The sequence below is a fragment of the Schistocerca americana genome, chromosome 7, assembly GCF_021461395.2.
Source record: "Schistocerca americana isolate TAMUIC-IGC-003095 chromosome 7, iqSchAmer2.1, whole genome shotgun sequence".
NCBI lineage: Eukaryota > Metazoa > Arthropoda > Insecta > Orthoptera > Acrididae > Schistocerca > Schistocerca americana.
In genome coordinates, this window is record NC_060125.1 from 593,341,538 (window position 1) to 593,362,281 (window position 20,744).

Genomic DNA, 20,744 nt, shown 5'->3' on the forward strand with positions numbered 1-20,744 from the left:
TTAACTAGCGTGGCCTCGGGCGCGAATATGTCTCTTTTCTTAGCTCATCATGGAGCCTTTCAATATGACCATAATTAGGATGTCAGACACAGTGATGATGGGTACGTGTTGCATGCATGTTTTATAATCCGCCTCTGTTAATAAACTGTTTAAACTTACTTCTTACTTACAAATCCTGTCAAAATATTAGTATAATTATCATCTGGGGCAACAACACAAACTATCCACTTACAATATTTATTTTCATGTATTTATTCAATTTTTATAATGATGTGGAATGATATTGAAAAACTGAAACCACAAACATAAGTTTTGAAGAACATTCTGTTGCAACCATGCACCTTTCTCTTGATGTACTGTGTACAAAATACTGAAAGAAATTGTCCTGGTCCTGCTTGTGAAATTGTTTACGATACACTATGGTTCTTCGCACTTTAACAACAGCCTTCCCCAAGTTGTCACCCTGCAGCATACCGGCGAAGGCTTTTGGGGTGTTTTGAAACCCTTCTGTTACAGTCTCACGGTATTTGATTTTTCCCTCTCGGACCCACTGCGTCAGCTGGGTAATGCCCTCTTCCCAGCGGTCGTGCCACTGTGAATACAGGAACCCCTCCATGCGGAGCTGCCTGAATACGGCTGCGGGCTGGATGATGGTAGCCTTCGGGAGGTTAGATTCGTTGTATCCAGATATCGAGCCGCACACCGAGATGCGGCCCCACTCTCGCATGCTGTTGATGACTGCGCTGCTCAGCTCGCCGCCCACGTTGTCGAAGTACACGTCGACGCCGTCAGGTGCCGCCTGCTTCAGCGCCTCTGTGACGTCATTTGTCTTGTAGTTAAATGCGTGATGGAATCCCAACTCCTCTTTCAGCCACTTCACCTGCGGAAGAGAGGACAGTTACGCAGCTAGAAGCGTGAGTTCTCAATTTTCGTAAATGGTTATTGAAATAGTACTAACTCATTTTGCTTTGTAGGTGACTGTTCAAAATCGTTCGAGGCGAATGTTTGGACTGTTCTTACTAATAGGTCCACAGTGAACACCTTCCCCTTTCTATCTCCATAAATAATACCTCTAAAGTGTGGTAGATTTTTGTACTATATTATTATCATTATTTCCAATTGCACTTTATTTTTCATTCTGGAATAATAAGGAGCAGTCAAATAGAAATGAGACAGATGGGAAAAAGTAGATCAACTGTTTATTATTTCAAAATTAATCGGCGTAACTGCTAACACGTTTACTCCACAGTGAGACAAAATCGTCGTTCCCTTCGTGGAAAAGCGTTTGCGATTGCCTACAGAATCTTGGTTATACTGAGGTGTGCATCTCTTCATCCGAAGCAAACTGACAGTCAAGAATGTCCTTCAGGGCTCCGAAAAGGTGGAAATCGCGTGGGGAGAGATTGAGACTCTATACAGGATGTGTGAGGGTCTCCTAGCGAAACTTCTGCAGCGAAATCGAAGCAATATGTGGGCCTGACCCTTGGCAAGTTGCCAAGTTTTTTTTTTTTCCAATGGGCTGCAGAAGTTTCTCTGGGAAGTCCTCACACATCCTCCATACAGCCTCAATCTCTCCCCACGCGATTTCCACATTTTTGGAGCACTGAAGAAAGACATTCGTAGCCGTTGCTTTTCTTCGGACGGACAGGTGCACGTCTCGTTACAACCAAGATTCTGTAGGCAACCGCAAACGTGTCTCCATAAAGGCAACGACCATCTTGTCTCACAGTGGAATAAATGTGTTAACAGTTACGTCAATTAATTTTGAAATAATAAACCGCTGACTTATTTTTTCCCCCTGTCTCATTTCCATTTGACTGCTCCTTATTTCGCTGAAGGTAGTGACCATCTTTTCCCACAGTGGTCTACACGTATTGGCAGTTACTCCGATTACTTTTTAAATTATGAAGTATACTTGCTTTTTTCCATTGGAATCATTTTTGCTTTTTTCCATCAGAATCATTTTCATTTGACTAGCACTTATAAAAGTGATATTATTAATGTAGTAGTGTTCTCTATTTTGACTATTTTCTTTTAATAACTTCCGGATATGTTATGATGTATTCTGTTCCATAGGATCAGCATAGATCGTTGTTCCTAAAAAGCAGATAGGGCGGTCACATTTGAGTAGCTGTAGTTGGCTGTACTCTCCAAGATCAAAGACATTTATAACTCTGTAACTAGATCGAGACAAAAAGGAATTTCGGATATGTGAAATTTCCGGCCAATAAATAGTTAATCGCTTGAAAATGATTAAAAAATGTGTTATCAATACAGTATACAGTGAGGAAACAAAACACTCTTCATCATGGCTAATTCATCAGTTAAAAAACCTCCATACTCATGTAGACGCTGAGTTTCAAGTTTGTCCTTACTTTCTTTCATGTCTTCATTGATAACAATAAATGTCCAATACTATGTGCCTCAGATATTCATTACAGCTCTCAGCCAGACTATTCAATTAAGTCCAGATCAGATGCTATACCATACACGCAGCTTCTACATCTGCATGTACATGTATAATCCACTGTGAATGTAGGGCCCTACATGGAGCACAATGCGTTCGTAGATCTATCATATTCTCAGTCAGTACATATACTCGTTTCATTATTTTTTGTTTCTCTTCTAATGAAATCTGGATAAATAACACCCAGCAGAATTGGTAGTGACACTGTATGTTAAGCTAACGCCATCTGGACCTTTTCATCATCATCATTAGTTGGTTCACTCATTACTGATTATCGTCACCTCATTTCGTCATTTATTTCTTAAGTAACTGAACCTTCGACCAGACGTCTCCATCCACCTCGATCTTTAACTCTTTCTAAAATAATGTAGAGAGGTAGAGTGATAATCTTCCTCACATGATCCAACCATCTCTTTGCCGCTCTTTCTCGTAGTCTTTTGCTTACGATTTTGCCTTACTAGACGATCCTCCCTAAACTGCCTGCTTCTATTCTCAAAATGTGCCCAAAGACCTAGAAATATTTTTGAATGAGATGGGAAGATAAATTTCTTATCACTCTAAGTTCTTCTATAATGGAAGCATTGGTTCTTCTTTCTGTCCATGATACGTATAAGGTCTTCCACGACCGGATATCGGTCACTAGCTTTCACGGCCCACGTCTCACGACTGTACAAGAATGATTCCACCAGACGCATCTTCATTGTTTTGGATATTGCCCGGTTCTGCCAGACCTTTGTGAGTTTAAACGTCGGGACCAGGAAATCCGGTTCCTCACTTAAATTCTTTATCACACTGTCCTGTGTCATTTGTCAGAGACCGTAAACAGATATAGTCATTCAGTACATTCAGATCTGTTAAGCAGCCTGCTAGTTGCATTTGATCTATATCTTGGTGTATTATAACTATTAGTTTGGGCTTTTTTGTGGTTATCTAGAGACCTAAATTTAAACAAGTAGTCTTCACTCTGGAGAACAGATCAATAAGTTCCTCCCCACTTCCAACAATAAGGGCACTATCATCTGCAAAGAGTAGATATTACATTTTCCTGCGCTCAGCATCGCTGCACATTACCGTCGTGACCACAGCAAGCTGTCTGTACGTGAATGGGGAAGAGGAGGAAACTGCGAACACAGACCATTTAAATGGTAGTGCAGTCGCAATGTATACGACTTGCTTTTATATTTCACGTTTCCCAACAACAAAGATCACGAACGAAACAATTTTTTTGCTTTGCAATTATTTTTGACGCGCTGAAAATATAATATAATTTTTGTGCGGTACAAATTCTCGGCGTAAGGGCAGACACCGACAGATTCACAGATTTTCGCACTCAGGTTGCTGTAAATCATGATTCGCTTAGTTTCATAATAGAAAAAATGTGTTTCACACAATTATGCCGGTCGAAATATTGTAGTACTTTTCCAACCTCATTATGGAGACTTGGAAATTCTACGAGAGGAAAGCAATGTAGACGTCCTAGACAGTTTTAACGTAAAAATATTTCTCATTAGAACGGGAACTACCTTTCAGGTCAGTCAGTTACAGTTAATTGCGCATGCACAGGAGCGCTTTCAACTGAGACGGCAAACGTCCTCGATAACACCTGTAAGACAGACAGACTGTCGTAGGACACTATCCTTGTAATTCTTTCATGGGCACAATGAATTCTTCAAATCTCGCGTTTTCCTTAACAGCAGCGAGCTTAGGGTTGGTTGGTTGGTTGGTTTGGGGAAGGAGACCAGACAGCGTGGTCATCGGTCCGAGCTTAGGGAATTGGACTGTGTTTGTCTGAATATGTCCCTTCTATAATCCGATCTTCTTTTTGAATGCATTCCCATAAAATCAGAAGAAAGATGTTTCTCCCTTGCAATGTCTTATTGTGGGCAGTGTGCAGTCAAGTCCACTTAAAATACTAGGATGATCTACTTTTCAAGCCTCCTCTCCAAACCCCCCCGTCCTCCTCTTTTTCATAAATTCAGCAATAGCGTATTGACTTAATCGACGTACTTTGTAGTGATATATAAAGTCTCCATACCTTCGATCAGTTCCATCGAAAACTGCTACAACTGAGAGTGGAATAATGTGAGCGACTTCAGCAACTTTACTACTCGTACCATTCATTTGTACCAGTGTGGCATGCCTGTACATGTAGCACAAAAAGCTTCTTGATCTGCAGAACAGTGAATTCCGTCTGTCGATTGTTGTAATTTTTCGCTCTTTCATTGTTCGCTAATTCTTTAAATTGTTTCTGCATGGTATTGTAATATACAAGAAACTGATATAGGCATGCGTATTCAAATAGGGAGATATGTAAACAGGCAGAATACGGCGCTGCGGTGCCAATGCCTACATACGACAGAAGTGTACGGTGCAGCTTTTAGATCGGTTACTGCTGCTACAATGGTAGGTTATCAAGATTTGAGTCTGGTGTTATAGTCGCCGCACGAGCGATGGGACACGGCCTCTCTGAGGCAGCGATGAAGAGGGAATATTCCCTTACGATCATTTCAAAAGTCTATCGTGGATATCAGGAATTCGGTAAAACATCAAATCTCCGACATATTTGCGGTCGGAAAAAGATCCTGCAAGAACGGGACCAACGACGACTGTACAGAATCGTTCGACGTGACAGAAGTGCAATCCTTCCCCAAACTGCTGCAGGTTTCAGTGCTAGGCCATCAACAAGTGTTAGCGTGCGAATCATTCAAAGGAACATCATCAATATGGGCTTTCGGAGCCGAAGGCCCACTCGTGTACCTTTGATAACTGCGTGACACGGAGCTTTACGCCTCGCCTGGGCCTGTCAATACCGGCATTGGACTGTCGATGACTGGAAACATGTTACCTGGTCGGACGAATCTCGTTTCAAACTGTATAGAGCGGATGGACGTGTACGGGTATGCAGACAACCTCATGAATCCATGGACGCTGCATTTCAGCAGGGGACTCTTCAAGCTGGTGGAGGTTCTGTAATGGTGGGGGTGGTTGCAGCTGGAGTGATATGGGACTACTGATACGTCTATATACAACACTGACAGGTGACACGTACGTAAGCATCCTGTCTGATCATCTGCATCCATTTATTCCCATTGTGCATTCTGACAGACTTGGGCAATTCCAGCAGGACAATGCGATACACCACGTGTCCAACAGAGTGACTCCAGGAACACTCTTCTGAGTTTAAACATTTCAGTTTAGTTTCACAGCAAATTTGCTGTACCCATCACTTATGCAAATGCATAACACATATTGGGAATAATAATCCCTATCTTCTGTCATCCCCATTCCTTTTTAAAGGCTTGTGACGATGGATTGCTAGACTGCTTATTTTGTGCTAACAGCCACTGGACCTGTGAACGTCTGTCATACCACAAACAAATAGCGGACGGTAGACAGCGCTGACACCATCATTCTGCCCAGCTGTAAAGAGTCGTGCCGACCAGCTTATGACACACTGCAATACTACACTACTGGCCATTAAAATTGCTACACCACGAAGATGTGCTACAGACGCGAAATTTAACCGACAGGAAGAAGATGCTGTGATATGCAAATGATTAGCTTTTCAGAGCATTCACACAAGGTTGGCGCCGGTGGCGACACCTACAACGTGATGACATGAGGAAAGTTTCCAACCGATTTCTCATGTACAAACAGCAGTTGGCCGGCGTTGCCTGGCGAAACGTTGTGATGCCTCGTGTAAGGAGGAGAAATGCGTACCATCACGTTTCCGACTTTGATAAAGGTCGGATTGTAGCCTATCGCGATTACGGTTTATCGTATCGCGACATTGCTGCTCGCATTGGTCGAGATCCAATGACTGTTAGCAGAATATGGAATCGGTGGGTTCAGGAGGGTAATATGGAACGCCGTGCTGGATCCCAACGGCCTCGTATCACTAGCAGTCGACATGACAGGCATCTTATCCGCATGGCTGTAACAGATCGTGCAGCAACGTCTCGATTCCTGAGTCAACAGATGGGGACGTTTGCAAGACAACAACCATCTGCACCAACAGTTCGACGACGTTTGCAGCAGCATGGACTATCAGCTCGGAGACGGTCACTGCGGTTACCCTTGACGCTGCATGACAGACAGGACCGCCTGCGACGGTGTACTCAATGACGAACCTGGGTGCACAAATGGCAAAACGTCATTTTTTCGGATGAATCGAGGTTCTGTTTACATCATCATGATTGTGGCATCCGTGTTTGGCGACATCGCGGTGAACGCACATTGGAAGCGTGTATTCGTCATCGCCATACTGGCGTATCACCCGGCGTGATGGTATTGGGTGCCACTGGTTACACGTCTCGGTCACCTCTTGTTCGCATTGAGGGCACTTTGAACAGTGGACGTTACATTTCAGATGTGTTACGACCCATGGCTCTACCCCTCATTCGATCCCTGCGAAACCCTACGTTTCAGCAGGATAATGCACGACCGCATGTTTCTGGATACAGAAAATGTTCGACTGCTGCCCTGACCAGCACATTCTCCAGATCTCTCACCAATTGAAAATGTCTGGTCAATGGTGGCCGAGCAACTGGCTCGTCACAATACGCCAGTCACTACTCTCGATGAACTGTGGTATCGTGTTGAAGTTGCATGGGCAGCTGTACCTGTACACGCCATCGAAGCTCCTTTTGACTCAATGCCCAGGCGTATCAACGACGTTATTGCGGCCAGAGGTGGTTGTTCTGGGTACTGATTTCTCAGGATCTATGCACACAAATTGCGGGAAACTGTAATCACATGTCAGTTCTAGTATAGTATATTTGTCCAATGAATACCCGTTTATCATCTGCATTTCTTCTTGGTGTAGCAATTTTAATGGCCAGTGGTGTAAATGAAATGTCGTGCTGTACCGGGTACTTCCAGAAAGGAATGATCAAATGCAAGAAGGACCGGACCAAGCCTTGGCCTGCAAAGCAGCCAGCACGAAGTGTGGCAGGCTGCGGCCGGCCCTGGTATAGAACCTTGACTGACTCCATTTGTCACGTCTAAGCATTTAGAGTATTCACCATCCACCTTTATGGTTGCAGTATGACTGGTACGAAGATCTTTCAATAATGATACTAGGTACTTCTAAACCCCAAAATCATTGAGCACATGCCTCTACTCGTCCCACATGACACAATCAAAGGTCTTTTTTATAATCTAGGAAAAAAATTTATGCAGGGCACAAAATTCACGACATTTTCCAGTTACCTGCCTCAAATTCAGGCTTGTCTCTCGAGTAGTTTTACTTGTGACAGGACGTGCTTGTTCTGCAGAAATCTGAGACTGCAGGAAGAACAGATGCAGTCCAGTTTTAGGCATTCGCCAGTCTGCTTGGTGGCATTCTCGATTCAACTAAACAGAATATCAGGTACCATGTCTGAATTCATGTAAATGTACTCCTCCTCGAAGTTACGTTCTTTGCAATACAGTGTAGCGAAACCAAAATGGGATAGTGTCTTACCTTAGCGTCTGATCCCGCGAAGCCAATTACTTTGCACCCCTTGAGGCGCGCTATCTGCCCAACTATGGACCCCACAGCACCTGCTGCCCCACTGACTACGGCGACCTCTCCCTTCTTTGGCTTGCAGACCTCAAGCAGTCCAAAGTAGGCCGTGATTCCAGGCATGCCCAGCACCCCCAGAGAGAGGGAGAGGGGCAGCTCCCCCAGGTCTGGCACCAGCATGGCCGGAGACATGAAGTAGGGCGCGTCCAGCCCCACATCGGCCAAGGTGCGGTCGCGCCACCCCCAGTAGCCGACCACGTACCGCCCCACGGGGAAGCCCGCCGCACGGCTCTCCACGATGCGGGCCACCTGTGGGCAGAGGATAATATTCTGTTACCTGCATATCACTGCATAACAACGAATAAACACCTCACCACAAACATCTACATCTACACAGATACTCCACAAGCCACTGTACAGTACGTGGTGGAGTGTACGTTGTACCACTACAAATCGTTTCATTTCCTGTGCCACTCGCATATAGGGCGAGGGAAAAACGGTTCTCTACATGCTACCGTATGAGCCCTAATTTCTTGTATCTGATCATTATGGTCCCTACGTGAAGTGTATGCTGGCGGCAGGAGGATCGTTCTGCAGTCAGCATCAAATGACAGTTCTCTAAATTTTCTCAATAATGCTCTTCAAATAGAACGTCTCCTTCCCGCCAGGGATTCCCATTTGATTTCCCCAAGCATCTGCGTAACATTTACCTGTTGTTCGAACATACTGGTAACAAATATAGCACCTCGCCTCTGAATTGCTTCAATGTCCTCGTTCTATCTGACCTGATGTGGATCCCAAATACTCGAGCGCTATTCAAGAACAGGTTGCACCAGCATACTGTTTGCGACCTCCTTTACAGATGAGCCATACTTTCCTAGAATTCACCCAATGAACCAGAGGCTATTATTCGCCTTCCTTACCAAGTCCTCACAGCTCGTTCCATTTCATATCGCTCTGCAACGGTACACTCAGATATTTAAACGAGGTGACTGTGTCAAGCAGGATTTATGCTGCATCTGAACATTACGGGTTAGGATTTTCTATTCATCCGCATTAACTTACGTTTTCTCACATTTAGAGCTAGCTACCATTCATCACACCAACTAGAAATCTTGCCTAAGTTAGCTTGTAACGTCCTACAGTCACTCAGTTTCGACACCATACGGTACACCACAGCAATCGTCAGTAAACAACACCAGATTGCTGCCCACTGCGTCCGCCAAATCATTTATGTATACTGAGAACAATAGCGGTCTTATCACACGTCCCTGGGGCACTGCTAACGGTATGATGAAAACTCGCTGTCTGTTAGTTAAGAAACCTCCGAGCCACTCACGCTTCTATGAATTATATGCTCGTATCTGTGTTAATAGCCTGCACAGGGACGCCATGTCAAATGCTTTCCGGAAATCTAAAAATACGGAATCTGTCTTTTGGCGTTCATCCGTAGTTCGCAGTATATTACGTGAGAAAAGGACAAGCGATGCTTCTAAAACTATGCTGATTCGTGGGCATTATCTTGTCGGCCTCAAGAAAATGTGTTATATTCGAGATGAGAATATACTCAACAATTCTGCAGCAAACGGCAGTTAGGGATATTGGTCTCTAATTTTGCGGATCCGTTCTTTTACCTTCTTATGTGCAGTAGTCACCTGCGCTTTTTTCCAGTCTCTTGGCGAGAGATCGCAATAAATGCAAGCTAGGTAGGGGGCCAGTGCCTTAGAGTACTCGCTGTAAATCCGAATTGTGATTCCATCCGGACCTGGTGACTTATTTACTTTCAAATCTTTCAGCTGTTCCCCAACACGCCACAGATACGTATTACTGTGTCGTCCACGCAGGCATCTGTCCAGTGCTCAAATGACGCTACGTTTGTGCGATTCGGCTGCGTGATCGATTTCTCGAATGCGAAATTTGAAGCTTCGGCTTTCGTTTTGCTATCTTTAACTACCACAGAAAAAACTGGTCAACAAGGGAATAAATGAAAGCCTTAGATATGCTTCGCGATTTTACATGGGGCCAGAAATTTCTCAGGTTCTCTGCCAGACCTTTTGCAAAGGTATGACACTGGCAGTTGTTGCATGCTTCGCGCATTATCTTTTCACAGACGCACGAATCTCTACTAACCTTTGCTTGTCGTTATTTGTGCGCTCTCTGACTTAATGATATAATAACATTTATTTCTCTCTCTCCTTTGTTTATTTGTAACATACCTATCCTTTATTGTTCTTAGGTGCTAATTTGTATATCTGGAATAGTCACACCACTAGCAGAAGATATATTGTGATGCTCTTCTGTTAGAGATTCACGGCCTTAAATAATATCGCTGCAATAGATAGACTTTCATTAGCACAGATATTGGACTGTCCAGGCCTAGAATAACCTTAAACGTTAAAACTTATGCCTACTTCAGGCTAAAGGATAGCCAACACTTAAGGATCATGTTTCGACGAAAATCGAGAAAAATATAACTTGTACAAATTATTGCGCTTGTCTTACTTCACAAAAGCATAGTTTCTTTATTTTTCACTTCTCATGACGCGTTTTGGTGTCAGCATCATCACATCTTACTTCGATAGATATTATCTTCTCACTTTGTGAACATTCCTTCATATGACTTCACTTACATCATGAAGAAATGTTTATAAAATGACAAGATACCTTGTATCGAATAAGATCTGAAACACATCATGAGAAGTGAAAAATAAAGAAAATGTATATTTTGGTGACCAAAACAAGTGTCATATGAAACTATAATATTCCAGAAGAGACCTTTGCGCAACTCCGGTTTTGCTCTGCACGGTCATTGTCGAGGCTACGCTGATCGTTAAGAGCTTAGTGACTGGCGTAACGTGTGACACATTCTGGCGGCAAGGGACAGCGCTTGAGGTTACCGAACTAAAATCGTTAATATTTCACAATGTTGCGTCACCGCCATTCTCCTATATAACACATTGCGAATTTAAAAAAAAAATATTCCGTATTTTGAGAGGTGGCAGTAGCGACCAAAACACAAAAAAATGTCCAGTAAACATAGGCTCTAAACACATACCTTAGGTGCTCTAAGTATTTGTTAATCGTCGCTGCTGTGAAAGACTTCTCTTGTACTGCAAGGTCTTTGCTATTAAGAAAGACATAGCACAGTCTAATACATACGCACCGTCACCACACACTCTGGTGCGAAAATCGTTATCGTTTGACGGTTGTAGCAGCGCTAGCGCTCAGTCGGTGAGAAAGCAGTCACATGCGTCGTAAACATAATGTTTGGTTGTAATTATTTTCTACTTAATTAACGAAAAGAACATATTTTTGTGTACCAAGAGACATGAATTATCATGAAATACATGTATAAACAGCCAATAACACTGCTTTATTGACATAAGCTATAGCTTACTCATGAAGAAATACTTTCGAATATGAGTATACTTGGAGCTTACCCCACTTTAAGCGAGAGAAATTAAACACGTATTTCATGCAAGAGAAGCATCTATTTCTATTGATGTTTGTTATTATCATACGCACTCTCCTTGATACTTAAAATTTTTCGTGGCGTCTAATGATTCGTCCATTTTTACACTTCGGTCGACTTCCTAATACACGAGTATTTTTGTAAATGTTATTACTTTTGCTTCAAAAGCGAATGTGCTGAAGATTCTTGCCGTTCGTGGCTCAGATTTATCAAGTATGGAATTGATTTCTTCATTCTTGGGAAACAGTGTTATTGCTTTTGACGATTTATTATCATACCTGTCGAGCTTTCTCTTAAGCTACAGTCCGTGGTGGCTTATTTGGTGCGTTAAATAATGTAGGTATTACATTCTATACAGGTGACCCAGGTTCCATATTCACTGATTTGGAGGAGAATGTAGGGAGCAAAACTCCGCTTTGTTTGGTATACTTATGACGTCTAGAGTTTATTATCAATTTTTTTGTTATAACAGGAGAACGACATTATTCAGTAAATATCCGAACGTTACAAGAAAATCGTAAGTAAACTGTCCTGTAATATACCGTTTCATACCTCCAAGTATCCTTAGGAAATTTTCCTATCACAATTAAAGTTCGATAACTGTTTTCGATTGCTATCTGCAGCCGTCTTCAGATCGTTCAAAATATGAAAAGGCGGTGAATAAGCATTGGAAAGCATCGTCAGCTGTAGCCATGCAACGACATACATTCGGAAGTACCAAAACAATACTTGTACATAGTTGAAAACGTCACCGTGAGCAAGGCAGGTTGTAGGGACGGTAATTTCGCAAGTTGACCGTCATATAGAAAATTGTCCAGTTGCGTGAGTAGTAGTTGGGTCAAAAAGCTCATTACTTGCAGTAGTATATAACGGGTATTATCGTGAGAGCAACATATCCGGCGGTTCCAAAAACGATCAACCGTTCCGTAGCCTGGCTTACACAAGACTGATCCTTTGTGGCGTATAACGTAGTCATCTTTATAAAATATGTACAGATTGAAGGATAATATGAGAACGCTGCACAGTACAAGTCTTACAAGGCAAGTTTTCTCGTGATTCTTGAACAGAGTATTCGCTATTACAGTGTGAAATGTACTGCAAAACTCAGTTAGTCTTTCTCCTCTCCCGTTCCTTCTGCCAAGCCCATAACACCACGTAAGTCTTTCTTCTATTCTTTCCCCTACAACGGCGTTCCAATCACTCACGATTATTAGAATTTCATCTCCCTTTATGTAGTGAATTACCCGTTCATATCTTCATGTACTTCTTTATTTGTTGCTGTTGGTATGCTGGCGAATCTGATAAGAACAACCGTATCGCGTAACTGCCCACAGCAGCTAACTTTCTGCCCTCGTTTCCTGTTCACAACGAATCCTACTCCCGTTATATAATTCTCTGCTGCTGTTGATATTACCATATATTCGTCTAACCAGATATCTCCATCGTCTTCCCATTTCACTTCCCTGACCTCCCACTATATCCTGATTTAGCCTCTGCATTTTCCTTTTCACATTTTCTATCTTTCCTGTAACGTTCAGACTTCTGGCATTCCATGCTCCGACTCGCACAATGTTATCCCATTGTTGGATATTCCATGTGTCCTCAAGGTCACCTCCACCTTGGCAGTCCCCTCCCGGAGATCGGAATGGGGGACTGGACCGAAATCATTTGCCAACGAAGAGACCATCGTGACAATTTTTCAGCGTGATCATATCTTATTTGCTTTTTATGAAGAGGTTTTCATTGCCTTCTGCATCCTCATTGTTGATTCTTCCGCCCTTTTGGGGCAGTTTCACACCCCAAGGGCAAGAGAGTGCCTAGAACCTCTGTCTGCTTCTCCGCCCTCTTTATTGGTTATGAACAGTCAATGAAAATTGTAGAAAGGTAGGAAACTACGGAGGTGGAATCTGGATAAGTTAAAAGAAACAGAGATTATTGAGAGTTTCAGATGGAGCATTAGCCAACGTTTGACTAAACCAGGGAGAGGAAATACAGTGGAAGCCGAATGTGTACCAAATGAAAAATTAAACAGTGAAGGCAAAAGAATAACTGATATGTAAAGCGACAAGACTTAGTAGAAATCCTGCGAAAACACAGGAGATTCCGAATTTAATTTACGAAAGAAGAAAATAATAAACTGTAGCAATTAACGCAGGCGAAAAGGAATGTAGACGTCTAAAAATGAGACATGCAGAATGTGCTAAATGGTTAAGCAGGAAAGACTAGAGAAGAAATGCAAAGCTGCAGAAGCATGAACAAATAGAGCAAAGATAGATACCACCTATAGGAAGAATTAAGATACCTTTGTAGAAAAGGGAAGCAGCTGTATGAAGGTTGCAGAGCAAGCTAGTGGTAGGCAGAGAAAGGGCAGCTGAAACATGGAAGGAGCGCGTAGAGGAGTTCTACGGGAGAAATTAACTTGGAAACAACATTACAGAAAGGGAAGAGGAAGTAGATGGATCTGAGATAGGAGACATTATACTGCGAGAAAACTTTGACAGAACACTGGAACGTGTAAGTCCAAACAAGGCTCCTGGATTAGACATTTGCACCGAATTATTGGGATCCGTGGGAGACGCAGCCTTTACGAAACTATTCCATCTTGTGTACGACATATATGAGACTGGCGAAATACCCTCAGGCTTCAGGAGGAATGTTACATTTCCAATTCCACATGAAGCACACACTGACAGGTGTGAATATTATCGAACTACCAGCGTTGAAGGTCAGAGTTGCTTAATACCGACCGAATTACACGGAAATGATGAAAGTCGTGGGATAGGAATATGCACATATACAGATGGAGGTAATGTGGCGTACTCCAGGTATAAAAGGACAGTGCGTTGGCGGTGCCGTCACTTGTAGTCAGGTGATCCCCGTGAGAAGATTTGCGACCTGATTATGGACGGACGACGGGAATTAAGAGACTATAAAACGCGAAATGGCAGTTGGAGCTAGACGCTTGGAACATTCCATTTCGGAAACCGTTCAGGAATTCAGTATTCCGAGACCCACAGCGTCGAGAGCCTGCTGAGGATACCAAATTTCAGGCATTATATCTCAACGAAGACAACGCGTTGGCCCACTGCCTGCACTTAACGACCGAGAACAGCGACTTTTGCATAGAGTCGTCAGTGCTAATAGACAAGCAACACTGCGTGCAATAACCGAAAAACATATCCGTAAGGACAGTGGGGTGTAATTTGGGGTTAATGGGCTATGGCAGCAGACATCCGAGACGAGTGTCTTTTCTAACGGTGTGACATCACCTGCGGCATCTCTCCTGAGCTCGTGACCATAATGGTGTGCGGTGCGTTTACGTGATCACTGACTGGAAATGGTTATGTTCGGCTACTTGGAGACCATTTGTAGTCATCTGTGGACTTCATGTCCCCAAAGAACGACGAAATTTTTGTAGATGACACTGCACCCGGTCACAGAATCACAACTGTTCACAATTGGTTTGAAGAACATCATGGCCAATTCGAGCCTATGATTTGACCGCCCAGATCACACAACATGAATCCCACGGATATTAATCGGACATAGTCCAGAGGTCAGTTCGTGCACAAAATCTTGGGCTGGCAACACTTTGGCAATTACAGACGGCTACAGAGGCAGTGTTCCTCATTGTTTCTGAAAAGGGCTTTCAACGACTTGTTGAGTGGATGCCAGGTCCAGCTTCTGCACTACTCCAGGCAAAAGGAGGTGTGGCACAACATTAGGAGGTATACCATGACTCTTGTCATCTCAGTCTATTTACAGAAGATTGGGATACGTTGTAGAAGCCATCCTCGGGGAAGGTCAGTTCTTCTTGTGCCACGGAAAAATGGAAATGAGCATACGGCAGCATTGGCTGGGAGGCCCCATCTGGAGAAGTTCGGTCGCCAAGTTCAAGTCTTATTTCAGTCGACGCCACACTGGGCGACTTGCGGGTCAGTAATGAGGATCAAATGATGATGAGGACAACACAACACCAAGTCCACGAATGGAGAAAATCCCCAACCAGGCCCGGAATCGAACCTGTGCTCACTGCATGGGAGGCAAGCACATAACCACCCAGTTAAGCAGGCGGACTGTTCCCGGGAAATTTTGGACCATGCGAGGCAACACTGCCCTTAAAACTGCCCTCGCAAGTGGCAAGATAACTAACATTGATGTGGATGCGGACAGGACATCCGACCTCACGAAAGACGGCGCCATCGGCACACGGGACGAGCTGGTAGACGTGTTTTGATCCCTCAGCACTGTCTAGCGGCCGCTGTCGGCTTTATCTGGCTCGCAGACCACACACTTTCTGTGCGAAAATGGATGCGATTAAAATAACTGCATAAACTCTGTTAGCGACTGGCAACGAAGAGTGGAGAAAATCGCAAAGACAATTCTGGTTTCGTCGGTGGCTTGAACGGCAAATTTCTGAAAGAGGATTACTACATAGCGCTGTACAACGATCTGAGATACACACAGTAGAAGTTATTCGTTAACTCAATTGAATTTTCAGACCATTTTCGTTTTTATGTTGAACACAGTGAAGGCACAGTGTCTAATGTCAGTTTATATGCCAGTATCACTTGGATTTCCGCTCCTCCCAGATTCTATAAAGCCCTCAACCCCTAGAACGCCACACACTCCAATTCATCTTCCGTATTGTCATTCCGTTCCCCATGTGGATCCTCTATGACCTCATCCCCTTCCCACATCTTCTTCTTTTCCTCGAACATATTCGCACCCTGTACATCGTTTGCTGACTCGATCCCCCACTGTCTGGTGTCTTCTGTCCTCTCTACCCCCAGCCTGTTGCCGCGCCTTTACTGTTGTGTCCCAGCCTCTCTCCATCTCCACACCCTCCACCTCCTTTCTCAGCGCCTACTCCTACTGCATGACGAACTTCACACTGACGTCTACCCCTCCTGCCAAAGCCCCACCTTCCCCCCTCCTACTCCTCAATGCTCCCTCTCCCCTCCTCTTCCCTTCCCTTGAGCGGTTTTACTCCCTCCTGCACCCCCCTCCCTTTCCCGTGCCCCCTTCTGTGTCTCTGCACTCCCTCCTCATTTACCTTCCCACTCCATCTCCCACCCCGACCGTCTCCTGCCTCTTGGTGCGCTCCCCGATCCCCCCTTTTTTCTTTTCCTCCCCCCTCCCCTTCAGCCCCCTCCCCCACTGTACCTCCATCTCCCCTCTTTTTCCCTCCTCTCTGGTCTCCTCTCCCTCTTCAGGTCCCTCCCGGTAGTTTTTATTCTTCATGTGTGCCCCATCGCTTACAGTGATCTTTTAAGTGTCTCTCATTCTGTGTGTTTTTATACTGTGGCTGACTCTTAACTTGTGCATGTGACTCCAGTGTATTTTAAGTGCTCCCCGACTCACCAACTATGTTCTTTTAATTTTATGTGTACTTTTTTGAGCTGGCCCCCACCCCGCCCCCCTAAATGAACGTTCCCGTGTCAGTGTATCCTTCACCTCCAACTGTCTCCACTTATGATGTTTTTATATCCCCCTTTTGCCGCATTTTTTTCTGTATAGTTTCCTATTTTTATTTCATTGTAACGTCACTCGGCTGAAGAGCAGTGCATTGTGCCCATACGGGGCAGGGGAATGAAACCACAATAAAGAAAAAAGAAATTTCAGTTTGCGCATACATAATATCCATATTTTTTATGCTGCACTGACCACTAACACCCTGAACTAACAAATGTCATCACATAGGTTTCAAGATCACGATTCGTTACTTAATTTCATTGAAATGGGAGAAGAGACTCTTTGAGAAGCTGCTCACTACCGTAAAAAGATATTTATCGGTGAAATACAAAAATTACCCTGTCATAAGCCTAGATATTGGTATATATATTTTACAGAAAGTTTCTTAACGTTAAAAACTTCCAGTGTGTAACTTGTGTTTGCTTTCAGACATATACCGGCAGTCACGTTCAGATTTCTGTTCACCAGGGAATCATTCCAGTCGTTGGCCTTTCCAATAATAACTGCAGAAAATAGATCATTTATACCAAATAACATCGCTTTTGAGATAATTTATCTGTCAAACGAAAGAAAAAGACCTAAAGACATAGAACCTTTAAGGAAACATAAGGCGAAAAATATTTTAGTAGAAGGTGGTGGACAACTAGAACCTGCAACATCAGCCATCATCACTCTGAGAGCACGATGCTATCAACTATGCTACAGCCCCGACTTAGCAAGCATATACGATACACACTATCTAAACACTGTATCTATAAATGTCATTATTTGAAACTTAATATGGAAATCATACCAAAAAGACGCGATTTTGATAAATCATCATTCTGCCTTATCATTGAAATGGTATACATTCGTAGCACGCAAGTTATAACAATAAAAAATCTACTACAGACAGGCTTTACCTACCGATATGTAGTTTCCTGTCATTTTATTACAACAAATCGTAGCTAAAACGACGCACTTTTGAGGGATCCTCAATTCGCTGAGGCTTTGGAACAGCTTATATTCATACTACGTAGTCTACGAGAGAGAGAACCGACCAAATACCATGTTTACTGCCATACTGTATGGCACCTCCAATGCTGAGCTTGTAACATAAAACTAGGTCGCATCTCACTGGCCACATTCTCCTCCACCGGGCAAAAATCCGACATGCCACATACGTTATTTCACGCTACGCAGTGTAGTGGGACGTAGAATTCCATACCGTGACGTCACCAGCTCCTCGGCCGCATGCATTTTCACATCCCGTGGGACGATGGCTTAAGATTTATCTTAGAAGATAGCTTAAAGAAACGCAAACCTACGTTTATATTATTTGTAGTTTTACAGAAGTCTTGGCTTGAATACATTCTTTTAAGTTCTAAAGGTAGCAGCAACTAAATACAGGGAACTAAAGATCATATACAGCTTTTACAGAAACCAGATTGTGGTTATTTGAGCCTAAGGACATGAAAGGGAAGCAATGGTTGAAAAGGGAGTGGGGCAGGGTTGTAGCGTATCTCCGGTGTTATTCAATCCGTTCATTGCGCAAGCAGCACAGGAAGCCTAGGAGAAGTTTGAAAAGGGAATTACAATTCAGGAAGAAGAAATCTAAACTTTGAACTTTGGCGATGACATTGTAATTCTGTCAGAGATACCAAAGGACTTCGAGGAGCAGCTGAAAGGAGTGGATATTGTCTTGAAAATAGATTACATGATGAGCATCAACATAAGTGAAACAAGAGTAATGGAATGCATTTGGACTAAATCAGGAGGACGTGAGGGATTTAGGTTGGGAAATGAGACACTGAAAGTAGTACTTAATTGTTGATATTTGGGCAGTAAAGGAACTGCCGATGGTCGAAGTAGAGGGAATATGAAATACCAACTGGCTACAGCAGAGAAAGCATTTCTAAAAGAAGAGGAATTTGTTAACGTCAAACACAAATGTTAGTTTTCGGAAGTTTTTTCATAAGGTACTTGTCTTGAGTGTAGCCTTGGAGAGAAGCGGAACGTGGACATTAAGCACTTCAGACTACTTTTGAAATGCAGTGCTAAAGAAGAATGCTCGAAAACAGATAGTTGCACCATGTAATTAATGAGAAATACTGAATCGAACAGGAGAGAAAAGAACTTTATGGCACAACACCACTAAAAGAAGGGATCGGCTGATAGGTCACATTCTTAAGCATCAAGGAATTGTCAACTTGCTGTTGGAGGGAAATGTGTGTGTGTGTGGGGTGGCGGAGTAAACATTGTAGAGTTTGACCAAGAGACGAATACAGTAAACAGGATCAAATCGATGTAAGTCGCAATTGTTATTCAAAGATGGAAAGCTTTGCACAGGATAGACTAGAGACGAGAGCTGCATGAAGCCAGTCTTCGGACTGAAGACAACAACAACTACTTATGTTACAGTCGATTCTGCATAGTGATTTATACCCAGTTTCGCTGCTAAACATAAACATTTGTAAACTCAGCAAGATCTACGAAAAGAGTATACTGTAGTGCAGTGACTTCAAATTAAATAATTTCGTTGTGCATGTGTTGGGAAGTAACTTTTGCTTTTATTAATTTGCACTAATTTTCTTTAAAGAATGATGAATATTCGAGCAGTGAGTGCGACGTTTTCCAAGTTAGAAGACTGTTATGGAATTTGCACAACAGACTATACTCAGCCGGCCGGACTGGCCGAGTGGTTCTAGGCGCTACAGTCTGGAACAGCGCGACCGTATGGTACCAAGTTCGAATCCTGCCTCGGGCATGGGTGTGTGTGATGTCCTTAGGTTAGTTAGGTTTAAGTAGTTCTAAGCTCTAGGGGACTGATGACCTGAGAAGTTAAGTCCCATAGTGCTCAGAGCCATTTGAACCAAGACTATACTCTTTACGTGAATTACGATAGGAACAGCTGCTCGATATGAAATATCATTGACATCGGGAGATTGTGGAATAAAACACTAGTCACACTCTTGTCTGACAGTTCTGCATATTGTCCATAGCTCCTTGTTTTTACAGAACTGTCACCGTTTAGTTTTTAATACGAACACTGTTTGCGAAAATCACATAATACAATTTGATATCTTCCCATAAATCGAGAAGGTTGAACAATGTTCAAAACAAAACGAAATGTTGTTACTGTCACTTCGGGCTCTTTTGCCCATGTGGTCGAACACGACTCAGTCGAGCTTGAAGTTTCTTCAGTATCGTCACATATGCATCAGAATTTATGGTGGTTCCATTTGGCATGACGTCCACAAGCAAGAGTCCTTCGGAATCGAAAAACGCCGTAGCGATAACTTTTCCAGCAGTTGTGGTTTTGAATTTTTTTTCTTGGGTGAATTTGCATGATGCCACTCCATTGATTGCCTCTTCGTCGCTGGTGAAAAATGATGGAGCCATGTTTCATCACCTGTCACACCGCACCCATGGTCTCCGAGCTGATAGTCCATGCTGCTGCAAACGTTGTCGAACTGTTCGTGCAGATGTTTGTTCTCTTGCAAACGTCCCCATCTGTTGACTCAGGGATCGAGACGTGGCTGCACGATCCGTTGCAGCCGTGCGGATAAGATGCCTGTCATCTCGACTGCTAGTGATACGAGGCCGTTGGGATCCAGCAAAGCGTTCCGTATTACCCTCCTGAACCCACCGATTCCATATTCTGCTAACAGTCATTGGATCTCGATCAACGCGAGCAGATATGTCGAGATACGATAAACCGGAATCTCGATAGGCTACAATCCGACCTTTATCAAAGTCGTAAACGTGTTTGTTCGCATTTCTCCTCCTTACACGAGGCATCACAACAACGTTTCACGAGGCAACGCCGGTCAACTGCTGTTTGT

The 20,744-nt window shown here is 43.4% G+C and overlaps 2 protein-coding genes across 2 annotated transcripts in view; both read right to left on the minus strand.

Moving 5' to 3' along the window:
- Nucleotides 1–262: 262 nt before the first annotated feature.
- On the minus strand, nt 263–8,153 carry LOC124623130 (prostaglandin reductase 1-like). The gene is made up of 2 exons (XM_047148919.1): nt 7,932–8,153; nt 263–880 (listed from the first exon to the last, which is right to left on the minus strand). The coding sequence occupies exons 1-2, from the start codon at nt 8,151–8,153 to the stop codon at nt 263–265; spliced, it is 840 nt and encodes a 279-aa protein (XP_047004875.1).
- Nucleotides 8,154–8,192: 39 nt separating this feature from the next.
- LOC124622392 (prostaglandin reductase 1-like) overlaps nt 8,193–20,744 on the minus strand; it is a 38,874-nt gene continuing 26,322 nt past the window's right edge. Inside the window, exon 2 of the transcript XR_006980628.1 lies at nt 8,193–8,282. The gene's annotated coding sequence lies outside the window, so the exon portion shown is untranslated. The remainder of the gene's footprint in view (nt 8,283–20,744) is intronic.

Excerpts from the sequence above, each read along its gene's own strand:
- LOC124623130 (XM_047148919.1), bottom strand. The coding sequence starts at position 8,153 with ATGCTGGTGCCAGACCTGGGGGAGCTGCCCCTCTCCCTCTCTCTGGGG. Across the intron at positions 881-7,931 it reads TCGCGGGATCAGACGCTAAG|GTGAAGTGGCTGAAAGAGGA; the intron begins GTAAGACACTAT and ends TCTCTTCCGCAG.